The sequence below is a fragment of the Chelonia mydas genome, chromosome 3, assembly GCF_015237465.2.
Source record: "Chelonia mydas isolate rCheMyd1 chromosome 3, rCheMyd1.pri.v2, whole genome shotgun sequence".
NCBI classification, from domain to species: domain Eukaryota; kingdom Metazoa; phylum Chordata; order Testudines; family Cheloniidae; genus Chelonia; species Chelonia mydas.
The window spans coordinates 121,044,484-121,067,774 of NC_057851.1; the positions used below are offsets into that span (position 1 = coordinate 121,044,484).

At 43.0% G+C, this 23,291-nt stretch overlaps 1 protein-coding gene across 2 annotated transcripts in view; it reads right to left on the minus strand.

The window, feature by feature from the left end:
- C3H6orf118 (chromosome 3 C6orf118 homolog) overlaps positions 1–23,291 on the minus strand; it is a 44,304-nt gene that overhangs the window by 17,849 nt on the left and 3,164 nt on the right. The window contains exons 2-10 of one of the 2 annotated variants that reach the window (XM_043543190.1): positions 22,175–22,261; positions 21,137–21,845; positions 17,203–17,325; positions 12,780–12,839; positions 10,258–10,382; positions 8,340–8,398; positions 5,257–5,453; positions 2,102–2,155; positions 423–484 (exon numbers count right to left, since the gene is read on the minus strand). In XM_043543190.1, the coding sequence (XP_043399125.1) occupies positions 423–484; positions 2,102–2,155; positions 5,257–5,453; positions 8,340–8,398; positions 10,258–10,382; positions 12,780–12,839; positions 17,203–17,325; positions 21,137–21,845; positions 22,175–22,224 (1,439 nt within the window). In that variant the 5' untranslated portion in view covers positions 22,225–22,261. The remainder of the gene's footprint in view (positions 1–422; positions 485–2,101; positions 2,156–5,256; positions 5,454–8,339; positions 8,399–10,257; positions 10,383–12,779; positions 12,840–17,202; positions 17,326–21,136; positions 21,846–22,174; positions 22,262–23,291) is intronic. The other variant, XM_007071085.3, reaches the window with a different exon arrangement.

Genomic DNA, 23,291 nt, shown 5'->3' on the forward strand with positions numbered 1-23,291 from the left:
TCATGCCTAGAGGTCACTTCTCTGGGGCAAGTCAGAAGCATATCAGCAGGGCCGTGTGGGGAAGCTTAAACAGCCTCTAAAATATATCTGCTCGATAGTTGAATAGACAAGTGCAGCAAGTGGGGGTGTCAATCAAACATCATGCAGAAGCACTCAGATTCACATTATTTTTTTCTTACCTTATTCTAGACTACAGGGCCTTATTTAAACTGAGTCCCTATCTTAATCCCTAAAGTGCTACTGTGTATGTTGTACTAAGTAATACTTAAACCTAGCAGCTATAAATAACTGATCTTTCTTACTCTATTCTGGGATGTTTTTATGACGGGGTTTCAATCATCATTCTGTAACATGTAACATTTATAATATAGACCTAAAACAATATAGTACATCTCAAATACGTACTAACATTCAAAACTCACCGCTGAATTTCCTGGGTGACCTTCTGTCTATTTAAGATGTCTGTGATGTTGTATTGAACTTCCTAAAAAAACACCAACAACAAAAAACTCATCTATGTATAAATGCAGAGAAATATTTTTCAGTGGTTAAATAAAAAATGGTTTGTGATGCAGTATCTGTGATAAGTAATTGGTGGTGCTGAAGTCTTTTTTAACTTCTTAACCTTAATTTATGGGAAAGGGATACGATGGTTCCTGTGCTATAAAAGGTTAAACTTCAGCAGGAAGTTTAAAGTTGCCAGGCATCTTTGGACATTATGTAGTGCTACACTTCCTGTTGATTCTCACAGGCTCTCACAAAGACTGACAGGAATCAATTGCAGAGATTAAGACAGCTAGGCTAGATTACAGCACCACTGACCGGGCCGTTAAAAGCTGCAGGGCTAAGGCAGGCTAGTCCCTACCTGACCTGGCACCGCGTTACCCCCCAGAAGCAGCCACCAGGTCTGGCTCCTAGGTGTGGGGGCCACAGGGCTCCATGCACTGCCCCCGCCTCGAGCACTGGCTCTGCACTCCCATTGGCCGGGAACCGGGACCAATGGAAGCTGGGGGGGCAGTGCCTGTGGGCGAGAGCAGCACACGGAGCCTCCTGGCCCCCCTGCCTAGGAACCAGATCTGCTGGCCGCTTCCGGGGCACAGCATGGAGCCAGGACATGCAGGGACGCTGCCTTAGACCTGCTGCGCCACTAACTGGGAGCTGCCCGAGGTAAGCCTGCGCCCCAACCCTGAGCCCCCTCCAGCACCTGAAACCCGTCATCCCGGCCCCACCCTAGAGCCTGCACCCCGAACCCAGAGTCCATAACCCCTCCTGCACCCCAACCCCCTGCCTCAACCCACAGCCCCCTCCCACATTCCAAAACCCTCACCCCCACCAAACCCAGAGCCCCTTCCTGCACCCTAACCCCTCATCCCCAGCGCCATCCCAGAGCCTGCACCCCCATCCAGAGTCCTCACCCCCTCCTGAACCCCAACTCCCTGCCCCAGCCCGGAGCCCCCTCCTGCACCTTGAGCCCCTCATTTCTGGCCCTACTCCAGAGTCTGCACCCCCAGTTAGAGCACTCCCTCTTTCCCACGCCCCAGCCCAGTGAAAGTGAGTGAGGGTAGGGAAGAGCGAGCCACTGAGGGAAGGGGAATGTAGTGAGCGGGGGGGTGGGGCCTTGGGGAAGGGGCAGGGCTAGGGTGTTTGGTTTTGTGTGATTAGAAAGTTGGCAACCATACTCTTTTGTGAGTTATGCATTTTGTGGGTATGTTAAATCCACCTAGCATAGGAACCCGTCCTTCATGCTAGTTCCCTAATTATACTAGCTGCTTTAGCATCATTGATTGAGTTATGGATTATGAAGCTTTGACAAGTTCTTGTAAAAAATAATGCAAATGGTGATCAGGAGAAATTTGCTTCTGATCAAAGTGCCATAATAGCTCTCCTTAAACAGTGAAAAATAGAGTAAAGGGACAACCAACACCTTTCTACTCTCTAGCAGGTGGTTTACCTTGTGCCTCACACAGAGCCCGCAATAGTAAATGGCAGTCTTTCTAATGACTTCAGTGGGCTCTGGATTAGACCTAGTGAAGGCAACTGGAGCAAACAGGTTTAATAATGGGCCTTTGGACCATATCACAGTTCTAAAGAAGAAACTTACTTTGATTTGTTTCTGAAGGAAGCTGTTGGCTAAGCTGAGTTTGACAGCTTCGGCCTGTAAAAGCAATAACACAGCTTTGCTAAACTGGAGCGCAACATTTCCAAAAACGCAAATCATTGAACTGACCTATTTTTAAAATTTCATACATGTGCACAGTACAGGTTCCTGCCCTCTTGGCATTATGACATCATAGTCTTAGGAGAACTACAAAGATGGGCTAGTTCAATTAGCTTGCTCTTCTTAAATGATAGCATACTTGCCCTTTGTCTAAATATCCAGTGGGTGCAAGGTTTAGATTATAGCTTTATTATTATGAATAATAATTTGAAATCATATACTCCTTATACATTCAGACCCAGATTAACTAACCACCCATTTGCTTGGGGAGCTAATGCTCAGACTTTGTAGAGCAGTGGTTCTCAACCAGGGGTACATGTACTCCTGGGAATATGCAGAGGTCTTCCAGGGGGGACATCAACTCATCTCGACATTTGCCTAGTTTTACAACAGGCTACATAAAAAGCACTAACAAAGTCAGTACAAACTAAAATAGGGTAAAGACAATCACTTGTTTAGACTGCTCTATACACTGTACACTGAAATGTAAGTACAATATTTTTATTCCAAAGTATTTATTTTATAATTATATGGTAAAAATTAGAAAGTCAGCAATTTTTTAGTCATAATGTGCTGTGACACTTTTGTATTTTCATGTCTGATTTTGTGAGCAAATCGTTTTTAAGTCAGGGTACGAAACTTGGGGGTATGCCAGACAGATGAGACTCCTGAAAGAGGTACAGTAGCCTGGAAAGTTTGAGAGCCACTGGTGTGGAGGGTCCATTCACTCCCAGAGTTCATATACTTGCTGAGAGTGCCTGGAGTGGCTACACATGAAGCATCCAGCCCGTCTGCCTCAGGCAGCAGCTGCATCTCTCAGGCTGAGAACGCTGTGCAACAGTGCCCTCTGCTGGCTGCTCTTCCTCATTCCAGCTCAGGTAAAGTTAGTAAAAAAATTCATAGATTCATAGATATTTAGGTCAGAAGGGACCATTATGATCATCTAGTCTGACCTCCTGCACAACACAGGCCACAGAATTTCACCCACCACTCCTACAAAAAAAAAACCTCACACCTATATCTGTGCTATTGAAGTCCTCAAATCGTAGTTTAAATTAAATGAATAAAAATAACATGAACAGAAAGTTAAACCCATATAAGGAACTTCTGGGTACTCATGTCCCTTTAATCGGTATCACTGGAGCAGAGAAAGGATTTATTCCCTTAAGGTGCTTCACATTTTGTCCAGAAATTAATTGTTTATTTAGCTGTGAGGGGCATAACTCATACATTGTTGATCAGTTTGCAAAAGAAACTTTTCAGAAAACATCTTGGGCTTATACCCTTTCTTTGCCAGTACAAACATGGAAGACTGTGGTGGCTTATTGTTGTTATTCTCTGATCTAGTACATTAACACTATATAAATTAATCTGAGTCCAGACTCTCTCTCCAAATGAATGTTTGTCATTTGTGGGTAGCAGTTTTTTTTTTTTTTAAAGTGAACTAGTTTTCTGTCTTGTACGGTTTGATAAGAAGACTAGATTGAAAAAATTGGCAGACAAGACAAAGAATTGGAATGTATTCTGTCAGTTTAAAGACACCCAAGTGGAACCCAGCAAACACCATGATGGTCTGTGCACTTGATCTGGAAAAGACAAGAAGTGTGGAGTGTGCATGAATTTTGGTCTGTGTGTTTGTTTTCATATTTTTTCCTGGATGCTGCACAATTGCATGACTGCTCTGTTTTACTACCACTACAACTAACTGAATGGATCTGATGTCCTGAAGGAAGGCTAAATTCAGCCTCAGAGGACAAAAGGCTTGGGGAAACATTTGAATGTTAGATGTGTATTTAAATCATGTCTACCCATCAATAACTGTGCCACATTTCACTTTCTGCATGAGCAGGGAATATTCAGCTTTTATTTGATTTCAGGAAATTATTTCACTGAACACACCTGGGATTCCTGTCCACCTGATCAGGGACAGGGAAAGCATGGCTCTATTGAGAGCTTGTGGTATTTCTAGTGGCACAATTTCCAAAGGAAAGAGAATGCTGTTTTTAATGTGTTTGGCACCAATCCTTACACTTGCAGGCACTTACACACATTTGACTTGTCATACTGTCAGTGATCCCAAGACTTCAATGGGACCACTCACAGAGCTAAAGTTAGGCCCTTAAAGTCTCTGCGAGATCAGAGCCTTAGGTTGTACACTCCAGAGCAGGGACTGTCTCTTATTCCCAGCACAGTGAGGCTCCAATCCTGAATGGGACCTCTGAATGCTACTGGAATACAAACAGATGATAATTTTTGTAACAAATATTATTAACATATATTTGTAGTTTTATTCCTCTGCTTGGTTTTATTAAATAATGATTTTATTATATATTGATAGTATATTATAGGCCTTATATTTTCAGTCTGGAATCATCCAGGCCTTCCTTTCTGTGCCTGAAATGTGGTGCTCACAGCTAAGTTCATTTAGACATCCAAGAAATTGATTTGCAGGCACATTCATATATTTAGATGTCTACGGGTAGGATTTTTTAAAAGTGCTCAGTGCTGGTCCAGCCATGCTCCCTTTAAGCCAATGGGAGTTTACCATTGTCTTCAATAGGAGAAGAGTTAGGCCAACCGAGTGCTTTTGAAAATCCCACCTGTTATGACCTTACCAGTGCACACAGTTATTACCACACACCAAGTGCAGGAGCAAAAGGAGAGAACATCAGTTTAAAAAAAAATCAGACCCTCCACCTGTATCACTTACATATTTTAACGTATGTACTTTACAAAACATATGGCTCTAAAGCCTCAATCCTGCAATATGGTGCATGCAGACAGACCCCTGTGTCTGCAGAGCTCCATTTACTTTAACGCGGGGGTCCACCCATATGCATCACATTGCAGGATCAAAGCCTAAACACCATGGTGGGTTGCGGCCATATAAGTACAAGGAGTAGAGATGTATGTTCTCAGAGGAGAAAATACAGGCAACTGAGTCACTGTCTGTCTCGTTCTAAAGAGCCCATCATCAAAGTAGCTAGCTAGGCACCAATAAACTTGATAGGAACTGTTTAGAAATAACTATGTCATGCCTCTATGTCTTTAACCATCTTCTCTACAGTATTTGCCATCCCAGCATGAGTCATGGTTTCTCGAATCTCTTTCTCTAGCGCTTGCATTTCCTCCCACTTAGCGAGAACTTGGCACCTCATAGATTCAATCTGTTCAGCAAGGGTGAGAGGTTTCTCTTCAGGCAGTTTCATAGTATGGTCCCTGGAGGTCTCTGGAACTATAAAAAGGCAGGCATGGTTAATAGGACAGTGTTGCCAGAGAATTATTTGGCTATTTTGTGCTAAACTGTTGCAATCTCAGTTTGAGGACCCAGTGAAAATGGCAAAATGTCTACAGAGAGACCAGTGAGACATTAGATTGCATGCTCTTTTCTCAGAAATTGCCAGATGATGAATCAGCTTGCAGGCACGCATGGTACCTGGGAATTACATCTTGTCCGGCAGCACAATGAGTATGATAGTGTCTGGTTCATTCCTAGTAGATAATAAAGTTGATTGAGTGTTTTAAAAAAAGAATGAAAAATCTGCCCAGTTAGTGAGTGAAGTATCTCTGCTAAGTATCTGCTAAAATATTTAGAAGTAACCATTCATAAATTATACAGTGTTTTGTTATGGTGATGCTCTAATGTTTTTTTCAAACCAAAGATCCTTCTCTATTCAGATGACCCTCCCCAACTGCACACTTGTTTGCCATCCCTTGCAGCTACCTATGTTTCTAACTTAGGCTATGTCTACACCACGCACCTTTTCGCGACAGAGCCGTGCCGCTAACAGGTGCGCAGTGTAGCCGCTCTTTGTCGCAGGAGAGCTCACCCGCCGACAAAGCGCTGTTCACACCGGCGCTTTTCATCAGGAAAACTTTTGTCGTTCGGGGGGAGATGTGTGTGTGTTTTTTTCACACCCCTGAACGACAAACCTTTACTGACAACAGTCCAGTGTACACAAAGCCTTCATTTCCTGTTCCATGCAGTGAGCATCATCTTCTTCCACACATCCCCCGCCAGGAAACAGGCGGCATCACATTTCTGCCTTTGGTTTCAATAGTCCTGCCAGTGATCATACTTAGTATAATAAACAGCAGTCACCGCATACCCCCCTGTCTATTGTAGGTAGGCCTCACAGCAGAGGTGAGTTTTAAGGAGGGATTTGCTAAAAACAATGCGGTAATTTGTAATGTTTGTAAAGGTTTTGAAGGCACAAACTGCTAAAGATTATCATTGTGGTTAAGGTTCTACGCTCAGGAGACCTGAATTCAGTTCTTGCTTATGCCACAGACTTCCTGTGTGACCTTTGCCAAATATCTTAATCTCTCTGTGCTTCAGTTCTCCATCTATAAAATGGGAATAATAGTAGTATTTCCTTTTCTGTCTTGTCTCGACTATAAGTGTACAGAACAAGGACTGTCTCTTACTATGTGTTTGTATAGTGACTAGCACATTTGGGCCTCAATCTCATATTGGGTTTTTAAGCATAGTATTCAGCCCCTTCTGATTTTGTTCTTTGTAATTCCTTTTTATCTGAAGCTTTCCCCATACAGTTGTCTAATATATTGAAAATGTTGGGGAGGGGAGCTTGGGATGAATTGGACCAGCATTTCTGAGATGCAAGACTTTAAAAAAGGAAGCGTTTTCACATAGTTCTTAAGTCTTCTAACTCGTTTCATGCACAGTCATCTCTAAGAAATGTCTTGGCCTAGAAACTTCAAATTCATTAGTTCTGTCAGAGATCTAGAGCCAATTATCATTTCTGAGAGGGACAGCTGTAAACCTTTGGAATTCAAAGCCTGTGCCAAGTTGTAGAATCAGACATAGCAAAGCAAATGCAGCCCCAGCTAAGTCCACTAAAGTGCGTGGAGTTACATCAGGGAGGAATTTGGGCCAGCACATTTCCCGAGTGATGGGAGAGCAGAAGTTGGTTTGATTATACGGCACTTTTCATATGCAACATGCGTTCATAATAATGAGTAAGATATTGATAGTAGCACCTAAAATAAGGCACTAATAACAGATCACATGCAGCCTTGGGTATGATGCTGTATTTAATTGATAGGGAGAGTATGGGCCAAAACAGAGTTACGTCCTCCATTTCAGAAGCTGCCATTTTGTATTTAACATATGTGTGGAGCAGCTATCAGAGACTGCCAGAAAGCATCTCACCTTAACAACTCATGTGGCTATTTATTCTATTTACAGTGTAGAAACTCACCATTTTATATGGTCACATGCTATGTGAAGAAGCCATGTTTTGCATCTGCCATAAATACAGAAGTTTAACAAATGCATGAAATATAGATGTACTATGCAGTCTGACTTGGCATACTGTATTCTACCCTGATGACATTTTACAGAACTTCAGAAATGGCCCAGTTCATCAGAAAATAAAGTCTCTTTCCTTTTTGCCCTTTCATGAGCTTCCAGATTCACATACTCTTTTCTTTATTGAATCAGCTGAAAGACCCTGATCCAATGCTCATTGAAGGCAAATTCAAAAGTGATCAAAGGAGAGAATTATTCATGCAGCACAGAATTAGACTGTGGAACTCATTGCCACAGGATGTTGTTGAGGCTGAGAATTTAGCAAGTGTCAAAGAGGGATCAAACATTTACATAAATAACAAGATTATCCAGAGTTATAGTCGCTGATGCTTCAAAGAGTTTAGGAAAGGACTACAAAAGCTCATGCTGCACAACTTAACCTGCCCTCTGACTATTAGAGATCAGGACAAGACCTTCATGAAGTGTCAGATTATCTCACATCTGAGGCATCTCCTGCTGGCTATAAGATACTTAACTAGATGGACCACGGGTCTTATTTGGTGTGACACATGCCCCGTGTTCTTTAATAAATGCAAATTCTCCTGTTGATTTCAGTGGGATTTAGATCAGGCCAAGAATGAAAGGCAAGGAAAATGTTATGTTGCCTTATCCCACAAGATGCTCAGCACCACTGAGATCTATTTCTTTGCTTTTCGTGAGAAGCTGTTTAGCTTTAGTGTGTTTTGGTACCCTGAGTCACAATATATGCGCGTGCGTGCGTGCATCTGTGTGTGTATTTGTTTCTTGCAAAACACCACTTCTGTAAATCCACACTGTGTTGTTACTTACCAATTTTACTCTCAGGAGACTGGCTCACACACAATTGAATTTCTAATTCATTTCTGAGTCTAGCATGGAACAAAAGAGAACACTGTGTTAATGTGATCACTGCCATGTTTTGAGTATCACACTGCAGATTAGACATGAGCCAAGGCAATTCAGGTAATCCTGCAGCTCTTATACATGTGAGGATTCCCACTGACATCCATAGGCCAAATTCTGAGCTCAGGTATACTTGTGTAAATGCAGAGTAATGGTTAATTCAGTGAAGTGACTGGAGTTACTCTGGATTCGAGTGATGTAAATCAGAGAAGAATATGGTCCATGATCCCTGCTCTGAGAAACTTGCAGACTTGAGGCATCATCACACTGAGCCCTTGTTTCATGAAGGAAGTAATATTAAAATGGCAACAGAGAGAAAACAGCTTGTTTGCTAAATGGAACTACTGAAACTACACATTATTTAAACACATGGTAGGATACACACATAACCCAGAAACACATGTGGAGTGCTGTCCATGTAATCCATTGCAGACCCATGTAATGATCAGCTGATCACATACTTGCCCCCCCTCACCTGCTCTCTGCTGATTAATCTATCTCCCCTGGACTTGTTTTAAAATTGCAAGCAGCTTCAAACAAATGCCATTTTAAAAAGATATCAACCAAGAAACATTTCCTTCTCCTGCCCCTCCTCCACCAACAATTACATGAGCCCAAGCAAAATTCAGACCTACACCAGTAACACCTTTGGTCTACTTAAAAATGTTACAGCTTTAAATACAGATTACTGGTGGCAGAAATGAAGATACCATTGGGACAGGGAAATCCCATTTCTCTTGTAACACAGACTCCCCTCTAGTCCTGGAAGATCTTGTGATAATGGACTTCTACCCTCTGAGCCCAACACAGTTGGATTCATAGTAAGAAAGGCAGCTGGGTTTGCTACTAGAAGAATACAGAAAATAGTAAAAATGCATTTTTCTTAAAATCTAAACATTTGTAAGATATGGTGCATATACAGAATGCATGAAGTTGTGAGATGTTATAAAGGTTTTACAACACACTCCAAACACAACACACAAAACCATTCTCTGAAGTGTCCCTAGACACTGTTTGCCAGAAGCTGGGAATGGGCGACAGGGGATAGATCACTTGATTATTACCTCTTCTGTTCATTCCCTCTAGAGCACCTGGAATTGGCCACTGTCAGGAGACAGGATACTAGACTAGACGGACCATTGGTCTGAACCGGTATGACTGTTCTTATGAGCCATCCCAAACTCATATCAATAAAACCCTTCTCCCAAACCAATCTGTCGCACAATCTGTCTCTGTAGACACCTACACGTTTAATTGTTTGGGCACTGTTTATTAGCAACATGTTTTTGCTACAGTTTCGTTTGGTGTAAACAAGGCTCTGTCACACTTCAATATCTTAATGATCATAGAATTATACAAAATAAGTTTGGAAAGCGCAGTGTTAATGCTGTTATGTACACAATTTTGATCAAATAAAAATAACTACAAAATAAATTAAAAAGACCTATTCAGTCATCTAATCTAGGTAGCTCATGCAAATAAGAATAAGGAAAAAAGATGAAAGGGAGCAAAAGTCAACTAGGTTAGATTGTGACTCGCTAGTTCTTGACTTTGATGGAAGGGTTGTTGGAGGCAGGAGCATGTGATTGAATGAGTGTAAGGTGTAATAATATTGTAAGGGTGTATTTTGAAACAAAAAATGGTTTGTCTCCAATTCATGTAAATGGGTCACCAGCAAGATTTCAACAGTCCAGTATGGACTCAACAACTTGAGCGAGGAATAACTCCATTTCTTTTGTAGTAGTAATAGACTCTCATCCTCTGTGAGTACTAGGCACTAGAATGGGATAAGGGTTTGCACGTCCCTTACACTTACGGCACTTACTCTTCATTTCTCTCCCAGGCACTTTTGGCTTTTTTCACAAGGGTCTGTACTTCTCGCCTGAGCTCTTCTATTTCTCGCGTCTTCAGAGGTCTTTTCTCCATACCTTTTACCTGAGCCATCAGGGTCTGTGAGATTAAATAAACATGAGTGAAATATGAGAACGTGCACATTTATAAGGGGCATATGGAAGAAATATGCAAGAACTTGTACAATTTTTCTCCATTGGGCCTATCACAATTTTTTTTGAGGTGAAAAGTCAATTCTGAGGGAAACTTCTGAATGAGGATAAGTGCTAATGCTAACACTTCCACTGATGAACCAGAAAAACTACCGCATGTTTTACAACCATCTCTATAAATGGACAATTCATTCTAATTCCACAGAGATATTGGAAAGGTAGAGTAAAGGTGGTTACCAGCAGAAAGAGGACTGACAATGCTGTGTGTCTTCCCCAGCCAATTATCTTTCCATTCCTATCCATCTGAAGGCTTTGCTGCTTGTGGGATAATCCCTTTCGTTGCTTCTCTCCTGTGTAATGGGCTAGTTATGCTAGAGAAAGCATACTTCCACTACTGTCAGCGGAGTCAGGTTCATCATTACTGTGATTTCAACAGATCATCATAGTAACACAGCAGCACCAGGGCCCCAGCACAGAGTGCCATTAAGAAAGGGAGGTGGTACCTAGGGTGAAATCCTCACCCCATTGAAGTAAATGGTAAACTCCCATAGGGCCAGGATTTTCACCTTGAGCCTACAACAAAAGCCTGTACTTGTGGTTGGCAGGAGACCATTGACCGAAACAATTACTTTTATATTTCACAGTAAAAGCAAAACGAAAGTATAAAATGTCACACAGTATCCTTGTGTTACAAGCTTCCTGACAGCAATATATAACAGCAGAAAACACTATCAATCAGAGAGAATAAAACAATTACAAGAGAGAATAAGGTGTGTCAACCCAGCGACTGGGAGCGTGCTTCCCAGTGCGGGTTGACAGATGTGCCCTAGTTCTCCTTGAGTAAGAGTCCTAAAAATAGCAGTGTGGCCACCACAGCATGTGTGGCGGTTCGAGCTAGCCCCCCTGAGAACAAACGCACCAGATTACCTGACTCCCTGGGTCTGTAGGGTCAGCAAGGCCACACTGCCACTATGGCCACACAACTATGTTTAGTGGGCTAACTCAAGTGGAGCTAGTATGCGTCTGTCTACCCACTCTGGGAAGCATGTTCCCAGCTACTATGGATCCATACCCTTAGAGAGCCAGCTTCTGCTACCTGATTCAAAGCTACCCAGTCCCTGCCCCAAATGACTACATGCTGGTGGAGAATCAGGTGAATCACGGCACTCCCCCTCCCTGTCCTGCCTGTATTGCACCCCAGAACACTCCCAACATTCCTTTTTCTTCCCGTTATGCTAAGGGGGAGGGGGGGAAGGCAGCTGATGTAGAAGGCACAGGAAGCTAACTTTACCAGCTTCATTCCAGTGGTGAGTTCCTCTGCACAGGAGGAATTCTCCTCCTGCTTTAAGGGAACAATACACCACAAAATTGCCTTAGACAGGAGTTTCTGGCTTGAAATGTTTACACAGCTCTGTGTAATTTTCAGTACAAATACCAAAGTTTAAATTCAGATTTTGTGCTCCGCACAAAATCACTGTGCAGAACATTTCTCGGAGGCACCCTCCCCACTCTCTTAGCTTTAAACATCTGGCTGTGTGAACATATATTTATGTAACACGTCTACACATAGCTGGACATTGCAGCTTGGCACTTATTCAGAATGCTTTCTTTTCCATTTGTGAGGGTGGTATTTTGTGACGCAGATATAAGTCCACTAGGAATTGGAGTGAAACCACTAGCTCACTCAACAGAGACCAACAAAACAGATGTCAGTGGTAGGGACTAAAAGTCACTATCATTCTGTGCTTGCTTCAACCAGTGACTCAGAGATAAATAATACTGAATTTAAATTACAAATCCCCGAGCCATTCGTTCTACTCAAATTCCCCCTTCTGACCACAGAAGAAAATGGAACATATCTTAATACAGAGTGAACAGTGTGCAGATGCAGTATTCATCAATGAAGTCAAAGCCCCCAACAATACATATAGACAGACGTCATGGTTGGGTGCTTCAACATATTCAATTCATGCTGTTTCTGCCAACTCTGTTTTTATGCCTGAAATCTGCAGCCTCCTTAGCCTTTTGCTGTTGGTGCTCCTGCAGAAGTCCTCATAAGCAATGAAATAACAGGCAGACTTTAGATCTTTGTATCAAAGATAAGTGCACATCACTTTCAGCGGTCCCAAAAGTGTCTAAATCACAGGACAAAACAATCCAGGGCTGTTCAGGTTCATGTAACTTGTGTCTGTGTGCGCTCATGTGTGCATGTATCCGTTTGCATGTGTCCAAAGGAAGTTTTAACTCATCCATGTGGCTCCACCCGCTGTTTTCTAAGCTTTGAATGCAAGTAACATTGACCTTGTGACCTCATTCTGAGCTGCCATTGGCAAATGACTATTACCTTGTATTGTGCTGTAGGCAGAGAATCCAGAAGTATCACCATGTAGAGCTCATATTCATTCTAAACAAACAAAGAAGAACAAGGAACATTACAGAACAATTATCAACAATGTTCAGAGATTATACAAACTGGATTCACTTCAACACCAGCAACCACGTACTGTACGTGCTCTACAAGAACCTTTTCTGATAGGGCTAGGAATGAGTGTGGTCTTGATCTCACTGAAGTCATTTGAAAGAGTTGGATCATGTCATTTGTTAGTAAATATACCGATTCATAGTGCATTCTTGTCACCCCCTCAAGCTTCCTTTAACGTAGACTGTCTTTGTTCTCCAACCCGCCGCTCCTTCTCTTCTCGCTGCCATTAATCCTAGATAGTACTCTGTTTCCTGCCTTTTGCCATTACCCTTTGCCAACTATTGGAAGGCACTGGGGTGTGTTCACTTTCTTAACAAGTGTGAAATGTTGCCATTTCTCTCCCTCTCAAATATCAGACCGTGTGTCAACCTGGCACTGTCTAATGCCAATGGCATAACTTGACTATGTACAGAACAGAAAGAGTGAAACTCAATTTTCGTCACAGAGTTTTTAGGTTCTGTTCCATATTAGAGTCATTCTCACAAGGGTACAGCCGGAGGGACAAATAGATTTGATGTCCAGAGAGTTTTAAATGTTAACTTTCAACATGACGATAGTTCAAAAACAGAGGGGGGATAACAAACACTGACTATTGCAGCTAGGTAATAATACAGTAATCAGCATTTTTCATATGTAGACCTCTGAGAACTTCACATGGGGAAGTGTTATCATCCTCATTTTACAGAGAGAGGGAAATTAAGACACTGAAAGGTTAACCCCGAATGACAAAAGTTTTGCCGATGAAAAGTGCCGGTGTGAACAGCGCTTTGTTGGCTGAGCACTCTCCTGCCAACAAAGCTACTGCTGCTTTTTGGGGGTGGAAGTGTTTTGTTGGCAAAAAGGGGCTACACTGTGCACCTTTTAGTGGCATGGCTGTAGCTGAACAGCCGTGTCGCTATAAGGTGTATAGTGTAGACAAAGCCTTAGAAACTGGAGAACAGCAGCCGAAATGAAGATGAAAGGCAAGTATTGAAAATATAAGGAAATATAGAGTCTGTGGCATTAATAAAGTCACAGTTAAAGACCTTGTGAAACTCCAGATTTAGTACCTTTTAATGGCATGTGCTCTATGCCTATTATGGTCGAAGATTTTGCCAAGTTATGTTAAGAGACCTAGTTAATTGCTATAAACCTTCAAGTGTAACCTTTGATTTATATGTTTCCAATTCGCAGTTTAAAAATGAGGGATAAAAACCAAACTGAATTTTTTAAGGCTTGAGCCTGCAGGGTAGTTATAGATAATTGAATTTAGTGGAGATTTGTGAATGGCACATTAAGTGATCAAATTAAAAACTTTATTTAATATAAAATACTTAAGAAAACAGGCATTACAATATAACCATACACTGCATTTATACTTACATTTTAAGGTGGAATGAGGCATTTTTAAAGGTGATTAGTCCCTAAATGAAGAAAGTGGGTATAATCCTTTTTCTATCAGTTCCTTGATGATGGATGGGCATACCTAAGCTAAAAGTAGCAGGCTACCCTTTTTATAATCAATTATAACACCCCTTAAATAATTAAAATTAAATTTACCTTTTACCATTCCTATATTTCCGCTACCATGATTAAATATATTTTTACTTTTTCATTGGCTATTTAACATTAAATATTATTTTAATTAGCATTTGTGTAAATACCATACCACTAACTATTAATATAGAGAACATTTTCCAAAACATTAACCATTTATTTAAAACACTTATAAAAACTGGTTAAGATCAAACCATGTTTACAATGACTGCCCTGCAGCTTAAGTGGGGAGGTAAGGTGACCATTTTGGCTGGGACAGTACCTTTTTTAAGCCCTGTCCTCACTGTCCTGACTTTTTTTTGGCAAAAGTGGGCTTTTGTCCCATTTGCTCTTGCCGACTTGATCAGTTGGCAAGAGCAAACGGGACAAATGCCCACTTTTGTCAAAAAAGCGGTGTGCGGAGGAATGTGCGGGGTGGGGGACCAGCAGTGGTAGCCCATGCAGGGGGGAGGCAGGGCTCGGGTGAGAGACTCAGGCCAGCCCTGCGGGGGAGGGGGTGGCTCAGGCTAGCCCCACACGATGTCCCATTTTCCCTTTGGGAAATATGGTCACCCTTGTGGGGGAGGGTATTGTCTGGCTTGCCGGGGGAGGGGGAATAGAGTTTTACAGGCAGGAAATGAGAGAGGGGCTCAGAAACTGCCGCAAAAGTGGGCGTGTGAAGGGTTTTGGAACTGTGTGAGGTATACTGGCAGGGGCAAGAAGTGATGATACATTTCTGAAGGTCAATGACTTATCAGGGAGGCTGGGGTGAATCTGTTATTCAGGTGGTGAGCCTGAGGTCTGCCCCATGGAGGCTTTGAGGGCATACGACTGCAGAGGGATGGGCCTCTCTTTATGCATGGTGACGGGAGTCCCCTCACCACGTACCAGTTCATTACAGTGTTGAGACAGGGACTGACAAGGCTGGAATTTGATTCCCACTCGTTCAGGATTGGAGTGGCACCAGCAGCAGCACAGCTAGGTATGGGGGCAGAGGCAATCGAGGCAATCGGACATTGGCATTCAGAAGCCTACAGAATGTATGTGAGACCCCAGGGGGTGAGTCAGTGTTAATTTATTGTATTTTCATTCCAGAGGAATGGATGACCAGCCATGCAGATGGTGGTGTGGCTCTAAGGGTACAGTACTGGGGGTTTTTTGAGCGCATAGGTGGGCGGCCAAGTTGCCTGAGAATTTGCAGCTGTGAGGGCTTGTCAGCAGTCACCAGATATAATTGTGGTGCACCTGGGGGGAAAACAATTTGGGAATGTGTGAAGGGAACTTTTTCCAGGAGTAAAAATTGTGTGGTTAGACTTGCTTCAATGCAGAATCTGGCAGGGAGCTGTGAAGCCCCCCAAGGTGGACAAGGTAAGGAGGTATGGGAACAGGGAGTTGGCCAAATTCCTTGGAGCCATAGGAGGGTCGGTAATTTTGCATTCTGGCCTAGCATATGGGGCACCAGAGTTATTTCAGGAGGATGAGGTTCACCTGTCAGACTTGGGCACAGACACGTTTTTGGCTGTATAACAGGGGCATTAAGGGATGTCTGGGAACCTGACTGGATGGTAATTACTGGCACCTCCTTGTGGCGGATGTCCAGTGCAGGGGAGGGATACAGTGACCAGATAAATGGCTTGGTAAAGGTCTTAAAAAGGAGGTGGTTGTTAAAGTAGCAGAAGTGGGGGAGGGGATTCTGGGCTCCTATGACTGTCACGGCAGGAAGCCGACCCCTCTTTCTTATCGTCCACCTTCACCCTTGTTCAAGGGGTGGGGGAACGGTAAGGTCCCAGCAATGGGTTGGCTGGGGGATCTGGATGGAAAAAAGGGTGGGAGGGGCGCTGGCAGAAGCTCCTGGGTAGATACTGAATGATCATGGAGGCTCCTGCACTGTACACTTTTATCTGCCAGGTAGTCCCAAACATCCAATAATAAAGTTTCAGCCTGATTAAAACCATATCAAGTGTCTCCTGTCCTTCTTTCGGTATAGCCAGATAACATGACCTGGGGTTATGCCCTAACTTGTTTCCAACTTGCTTCTGAATTGTTGTACTTAACTTTCCTTGTATTTCACCAGGCCTCACTTGGCTATTGTCAAACCTTGTTGAGCATACTTACATTTCAACATATTTTTATATCAATATAAGCAAACATTATCTTTATAGGCTACGCAAGCCCCCACAGCTCCCACTGTGTGCATGTTCACATCCTGGGAAATGCTGCCATCTCCTTCGTGGATCTGTGGAAGACCCTCTCGCTATTAGCACAGCGATACCTGGAGATGGTAGGGGAGCAGAGAAAGCTTTTTGTCACCTCAGATTGCTGGGCAGGCAGACTGACTTTTTCTCCAGTTGCTCTCTCTCTCAGCACTTCAGCACTTCTCTGCTCTTGTATGTTCAGCAAAATAGAGCAAAGGAGCCAGGAGAGAGCACAAACGAAGAAAGAATCATCCAACCTTTGTGGGGGCATAGCAATTACATACAAATTAGGAGATTCTTTGAGCATATCAGGAGCATAGGAAGGCTTAACAGGTGTGTCTGATTTTAATGTGTGGCCAAGAGATCAGGGAGGAATAAAAGGAAAGTATAAATGTCACTTCATTTACAGTAGCTAGGAAGGGGTGGACATCTTGGTTCCCTAGAGTTGCGTTAGCCGATTCCATGACATTTTGTGAACAGTCTCTAGAGTACATAGGGCACAACACTGGTAATACAAAACAGGAGACAGAGAACCTTTAGATCACAATGTGCTAAGCCTGACTGGTATCTCTTACCTTAACTTCCTTCAGAATATCACCAAATATCAAAGAGCTGTTGCAAATATCTTCAAACACATCCCCAAAGACCTGCAGCCGTTTGAAATGGGGACGGTTACAATCACAGATCCTCTGGAGCTCCTGGAGCAAAAATCAGAATTAACAACTGCATGCAGGTGTGTGTTGGATGCATCATCCCCACTCGGCACTAGAGGGTACAGACAGCACAGACTCAGGGATATGCTTTAAACCAGTGATTCTCAAACAGCAGTCCTTCAACACTCTGTGGATCTGTGGAGCCCTTCCTGATGGTGTACGAAATTAAATATTATGACAACCAAGCAATGGAAGATTAAAGAATTAGGAGGAGATCACTCAAGGAAAGATTTTCTCTCACTCATAACACAGTTCACAGGATGAAAAATACATTTGGAGAACCCTGCTCAGCGGTAAGAAGAAAGGCTCAGATTGGAAATGAAAAGTAAGTGTTGTTTATAATAGCCAAGAGAAAAGAAAGAGAAGCCCTAGGAAGAGTGTTATAGGCAGCAATTAGTATATTAGGCCTGAATATATTGTTAAGTATCATTGCTTAGACGTTTAAGGCCAATTCCTCAGCTGTTATTAATCGATATAATGCCACAGGCTTCCACGGATCTATGCCTGTTTACAACAGATGAGAATGTTGCCCTTAGAATCCATCATCTCATTCCTTAAAGAAAACTGTTATGAAATCTTGGACAAGGTATGCAACATTTATAACCTCATGATTAGGGCTTTACCAAATTCACGGCCATGAAAAATGCATCGCGGACCATGAAATCTGGTCTTGTGTGTGCTTTTATCCTATACTATACAGATTTCACGAGAAAGATTTCAAATTGGGGGTCCTGACCCAAAAGGGATTTGCAGGGGGGTCACAAGGTTATTTTAGGGGGCTTGCCATAAGGCCACCCTTACTTCTGCGCTGCCTTCAGAGCTGGGTGGGTTGGAGAGCGGCATCTGCAGGCTGGAAGCCCAGCTCTGAAGGCAGAGTCGCCTCCAGCAGCAGTGCAGAAGTAAGGATGACATGGTATGGAGTTGCCACCCTTACTACCGCGCTGCTGCCTGCAGAGCTGGGCGGCCGGAGAGTGGCGGCTGCTGACTGAGGGCCCAGCTCTGCGGACAGCAGCGCAGAAGTAAGGGTGGTAACTCCACGCCAGGCCAGCCTTACTTCTGCGCTGCTGCCGGTGGCGGCTCTGCATTTAAGGCCGGGATTTAAGGCCAGCAGCTGCTGCTCTCCAGGCACCCAGCTCTGACGGCAGCCGCTGCCACAGCAGTAGCGCAGTAGTGCGGGTAGCAGTACCACATCCCCTCTACAATAACTTTGCACCCACCCCCACACACACCCCCCTCCTTTTTTGGTCAGGACCCCCTACAATTACAATACTGTGAAATTTCAGATTTAAATAGCTGAAATAATGAAATTTACAATTTTTAAAATCCTATGACCATTAAATTGACCAAAATGGACCGTGAATCTGGTAGGGCCCTACTCATGGTGTTGTGACTGTTCATATAGACATCTCTTCTGACTATAAAATCTTAGGCATTAGAGACAGAAGAGATATGTCAAGTCATCGGCTCCATCCCCATCCACTGCAAAATTTGCTCTATAGTGCTTCTAGTCTAGTCTTCTAGTGCTCTGTTCATCTCCAATATCATACTTGTTTCAGGGAGATGTCCTTATTCAAGTGATGAGCCATGGCACAGTTTCACTTTGTGAACATTCGTATCTCCCAACAGAGGCAGAAAGGGAAATGTGCAGATCCAATCAAAGGCCAAAGTTTGCCATTCCTTCTGGCTAACAGCTTTCACTGTAGTAGACTTTCACAAAGTCACAAAAAAACGTGATGGACTCAAACTTGTCTTGGGGAAAATGTTCTCTGTATTTTTGTAGAGAAATGTCAATGTTTTTGCAGCAAATCAGTTGAGGGTTGTTTTTTTTTATTAAGGCTAAACTGCTCTTTTATTCGAATAGCAAGATGCCATTTTCCTGCTTATGATAATGAACAGCACACAATCCCTTCATTTCAAATTGTGGCAAACCTCGCTCCTCTGATTCTGATTCACATCGATGTACCTTCTCTAGCTCATTCTACTGACAGCGTGATCATCTTTTCTTCCCAGTGAAGAAAAGTCTCTCTTGATTCATTATCGCCTTATAACTGAGTCCCTTGGATGAAGAATTAGTAAGTGCAAGGTTGGCCTATAAATTCTTGGTTTTCCTGGGAATTTTTAATGCAATGTCAACTCTATAAAGAGGCAGTTCCTGGGAGGTCTCTCTCAGGCATGTGTTTATTCCTTTGCCTACTCTTCTCCTGTTCTCTCTGATGCACCCTGGGACAAAGTGGAGAGATATTCCTCTAGGAATACCTATTGCAGGTGGAAGTTACCAACTTCTTATCCAGTTCTCTCAGGATGGCAGCTTGTATCTCAGAGGAGCCAAAGGTCTGGTGGTGGTTATCCTTCCTCAAGCATTCAGCCCTCTGACCAGAGATGTACACTTTGTCCTAGTGGTTGGAGGCATTCAGGAAGTGGGAGCACACCTTTCCTTAGCTGTTCGTCACTCATTTCATTGCCAACATCTGGTTTGCCCAATGCTCTCACTGAGGTGGGCTGCTGCCTCTTTCAAGCCTGGACTATCAGTCTCCCTCTCTGGCGAGCAGCCATCACTACTCACTGGCCTGTTAAGCTCAACTCCCTGTCTGCAAATACCACTGATCACCAACCCGCTGCACTCTTATAAAATAGCTAGTGTGTAAATTGGGTGGGGGGAGCTTTGCCTCTTGCACAGCCACAGGATAACACTTCAAAAATCTTGTATGCTGCAGTCAGACAGATTTCTATTTCTGCCATCAGTACTCTTAGCTCTCTAGTTATCTCCCTGCCTACTGCATCATTCCCAAGGCTTCTGAATACCACGGTGACATAGGCAGACAAAGCTGACAGAGAGGACAATGAGGAGCCAATGTATCAATGGCCAAGGACAACTAAGCTATCTAAAGTCACCCTGGCCCACCAGTAGAGTGGTCCATCAGCAAAATGGCATCCTTCCTTCGAGACCTCTGAAACCTGGTGGGTTCCAAAAATACAGAACAATTAGTGTTGGTGACTTGAATGCTGCAGTGCAAGCAGGGATTCTATGGTGCACCAGAGAACCTCTGCTAGTACCTTCTTCATCCCATTCTGACATTCACATCCAAGCAGGACACCCTTAATCAAGGCCAGTTTTAGAGTGGGAAACCACTTGCACTGAAGGGTGGTTTCAAAAAGCTTGGCTATATCACCTCCTAAACTCTTGATTCAAGCTGAATAGAGTGCCCAGCTGGAGCCATCCAGTATGCAAAGCCCAAAGCCTCATCCCAAATCAAACCATGGTTAGTGATCACAGGTAGGTCTGTATTCTTAAACTTAACAGCAGGAACTGAAGAGCAAGATCAGGATCAGCCAATACCCTGTGCTTCTGAGAAAGACCCCATGCTGTGCATGTCAGTGGGACCAATACTGACACACTGTCAGCCTGTGCTATGACTCTTCCTTGGCCTAGAACAAATTTGTACCCACCTTCACACCCCTGCCCACCATGGAAAGGGTCAAGGGACACAAGGCCTTGTAAAAATGATTCTCTCACATGGCCAGACTGAAATACATTTCCCTGCTCACAGCAATGTTAATCAACTGTTAGGTGACCCAGCAACTGCAGTTGGGTGCCCAAATGAGAACCTAACAAATCTTTTCTGTCTCTAACTACTACTAAATGAATCTCTTACTGTAACTCCTTGGCTACGAGTGGGGCTCTCTCATAGCAATGATCAGATTTATCATTTCTTACCCTGTCCAGTTTAGAAGGTTTGTAGGATTTGGGGGGAGGATGTGTTGTGTTTGTAATAATTATTGACGTGCTTTTCCTTACCTGAGCCAACTTCCTTTCATGCCGCTCTGATGCTTTGCTCCCAGTGGTGTCATTCTCTAGCAGATCACGCTTGACAATAAAATCCCTCTGAAAATGTAAAAACTTGTTAAACTGATCAGTTTTAGTCACTCCAGCCAAATATGAAGGCATAAACTGGTACTCATCCTTAGCAACTTCAGCAGCACAACATCGGCTGTTCTTAACTGGCTTGTACTTCAACACCTTCATCTCTGGCACATCTAACTCTTCTCTTTTAAGTGGCTTATTGAATCTGTCAGTTTCTTCCTCTATTTTCTTTTTAAGCTCTTTCAACTGCCTTTCCAAAGGAGTAGAAGTTAATGGGCCATTCACTGGGCGATCAACACTGGCCAGGAGTGCCTGAGAGTGTTTGTAGATAGGAGATGCAGATTTGGCACGTACTGGAACCAGTGTGGTGCTGGGGGTGAAATCAGCCAAAGTATTTTTCATCTTCTTGGCTGTCTCATCGCATATATTTTGAGCTGGGAATTGCTTTCTTTCTGTCATGAAACGTGTTGGTTTCTTGGCGCTGTCCCAGTATCCCGGTTTTATATTCTCTTGCGGCTTATAAAGCTTGTTATGGTTTAAGTGTCCTGAGGTGTAAAGTTGAACATCAGCTCTGTGGGCCTTTTCCAAGCCATCTAAAAGATGAGTCAAGCTCCTCTCTTGCTTGCTTTCTGCCATGGTAAAACTGATGATTATAGCACAGAAAACAACAACAAAAAGTAGGAAAGTTTTAGTTGAGAAAAACATTGAACATATGCCTCACCTCTTCTAGCTTCATAATAGAATATTTTAAGTGAAATTAGTGGTTGCATTCTCAGCCCTGGATAGCCAAGCCCATGAAGTATCAAACCAAACAGCATGGGAAGCAGTCATGTCAAATTCAACATGCCTTCCCTACAATGTGCCCCATTCAGCATGCTCCAACCTTGAGCTGGGAGTACCACTTGTAGGGCTAAAAGTCTGAATCCATTCTCCATGCCCAGTATATTGCTGATCTCATCCCTACAACCATACCCGTAGGTGCCAGTTGTGATGGGAATTTTTGTAGGATCCATGAATGACATTAGACTCTACAATGAGATAGACTGCAAACAGGGTGATCTGTGGAAAATTATAAGAAAGAATTCCAAGAGTTGCCAAAAAATATTAGTGACATGGAAAATTATGAGGGGAATTTCCTGATTTTTTGCAAGGAGGAATTGAGGTTTTTTAAAAAATAATTTTGTAACACATCTGATTGTCACTCACATTCTGTTTCAAAGTTATGTCTTAAATCAGATCACTGTGGTGTTGTGGTCTCTTTGAAATCACTCAGGAAAATGCCATTTCTGCAAAGCATCTGACAGAGGACGCAAGAGTAGTTTCATCAGGACGCAATGTGGGAGAGCTGTGCATAAAGCCCTCATCCTACACCTATTTATGCCTTTGCTTAACTTTAAACACAAGAGTAGTCCCACTGATTTCAATGAGATTACTCATGTGCTTAAAGTTAACCATGTGTATGTATAAAAGCTTGCAGGATCAGGACCTTAGTACTAGACCTAGTGTGTGATTCAATTTACAGTAGCTCAACAACCAAGTATAACGAAGGTGCTTAAGTTTAAACTCAGTTGTGGCAAAAAGAAGTTTGTCTAATACAGTTTGGGCAGCCAACTTAGACGTGTTAGAACAGAAGTATTTTGCACATGCAGGAGCCTAAGCTACAACATGGTTTTTGAATATAGCTCTAACCTAGTTTGACTCCATGCACACCAGCCAGTTATCACAGCTTTTGCGTCACTACACGTAGGTTGGTATTTACCCAACAAATCTGTTGGACAAACCAGGCTTTGCAGAAGTATGTGCTGAGCCTCCAAGAGTCAGGGGTTCTGTTGCGGCTCCTCAGCAACTCACTCCCACTGGCACATGTGCAGTGGCTTGTAGTGAGGAGCTAAAAAATAGTTAAAAAAAAAAATCTACATGCAGGTCCTTCCCCGCCCTTGCTATGTAAGAACGGTGGCTGAGAAACTGCACAAAACAAACCCTAATCAACCAGCTTAGTTTGATAGAAAATCACACTTTGGCCCCCGTCTTTACTGGCCATAGGACAAAATCATATTTAAACATGGTTCAATCACTGCTCCATCTAACA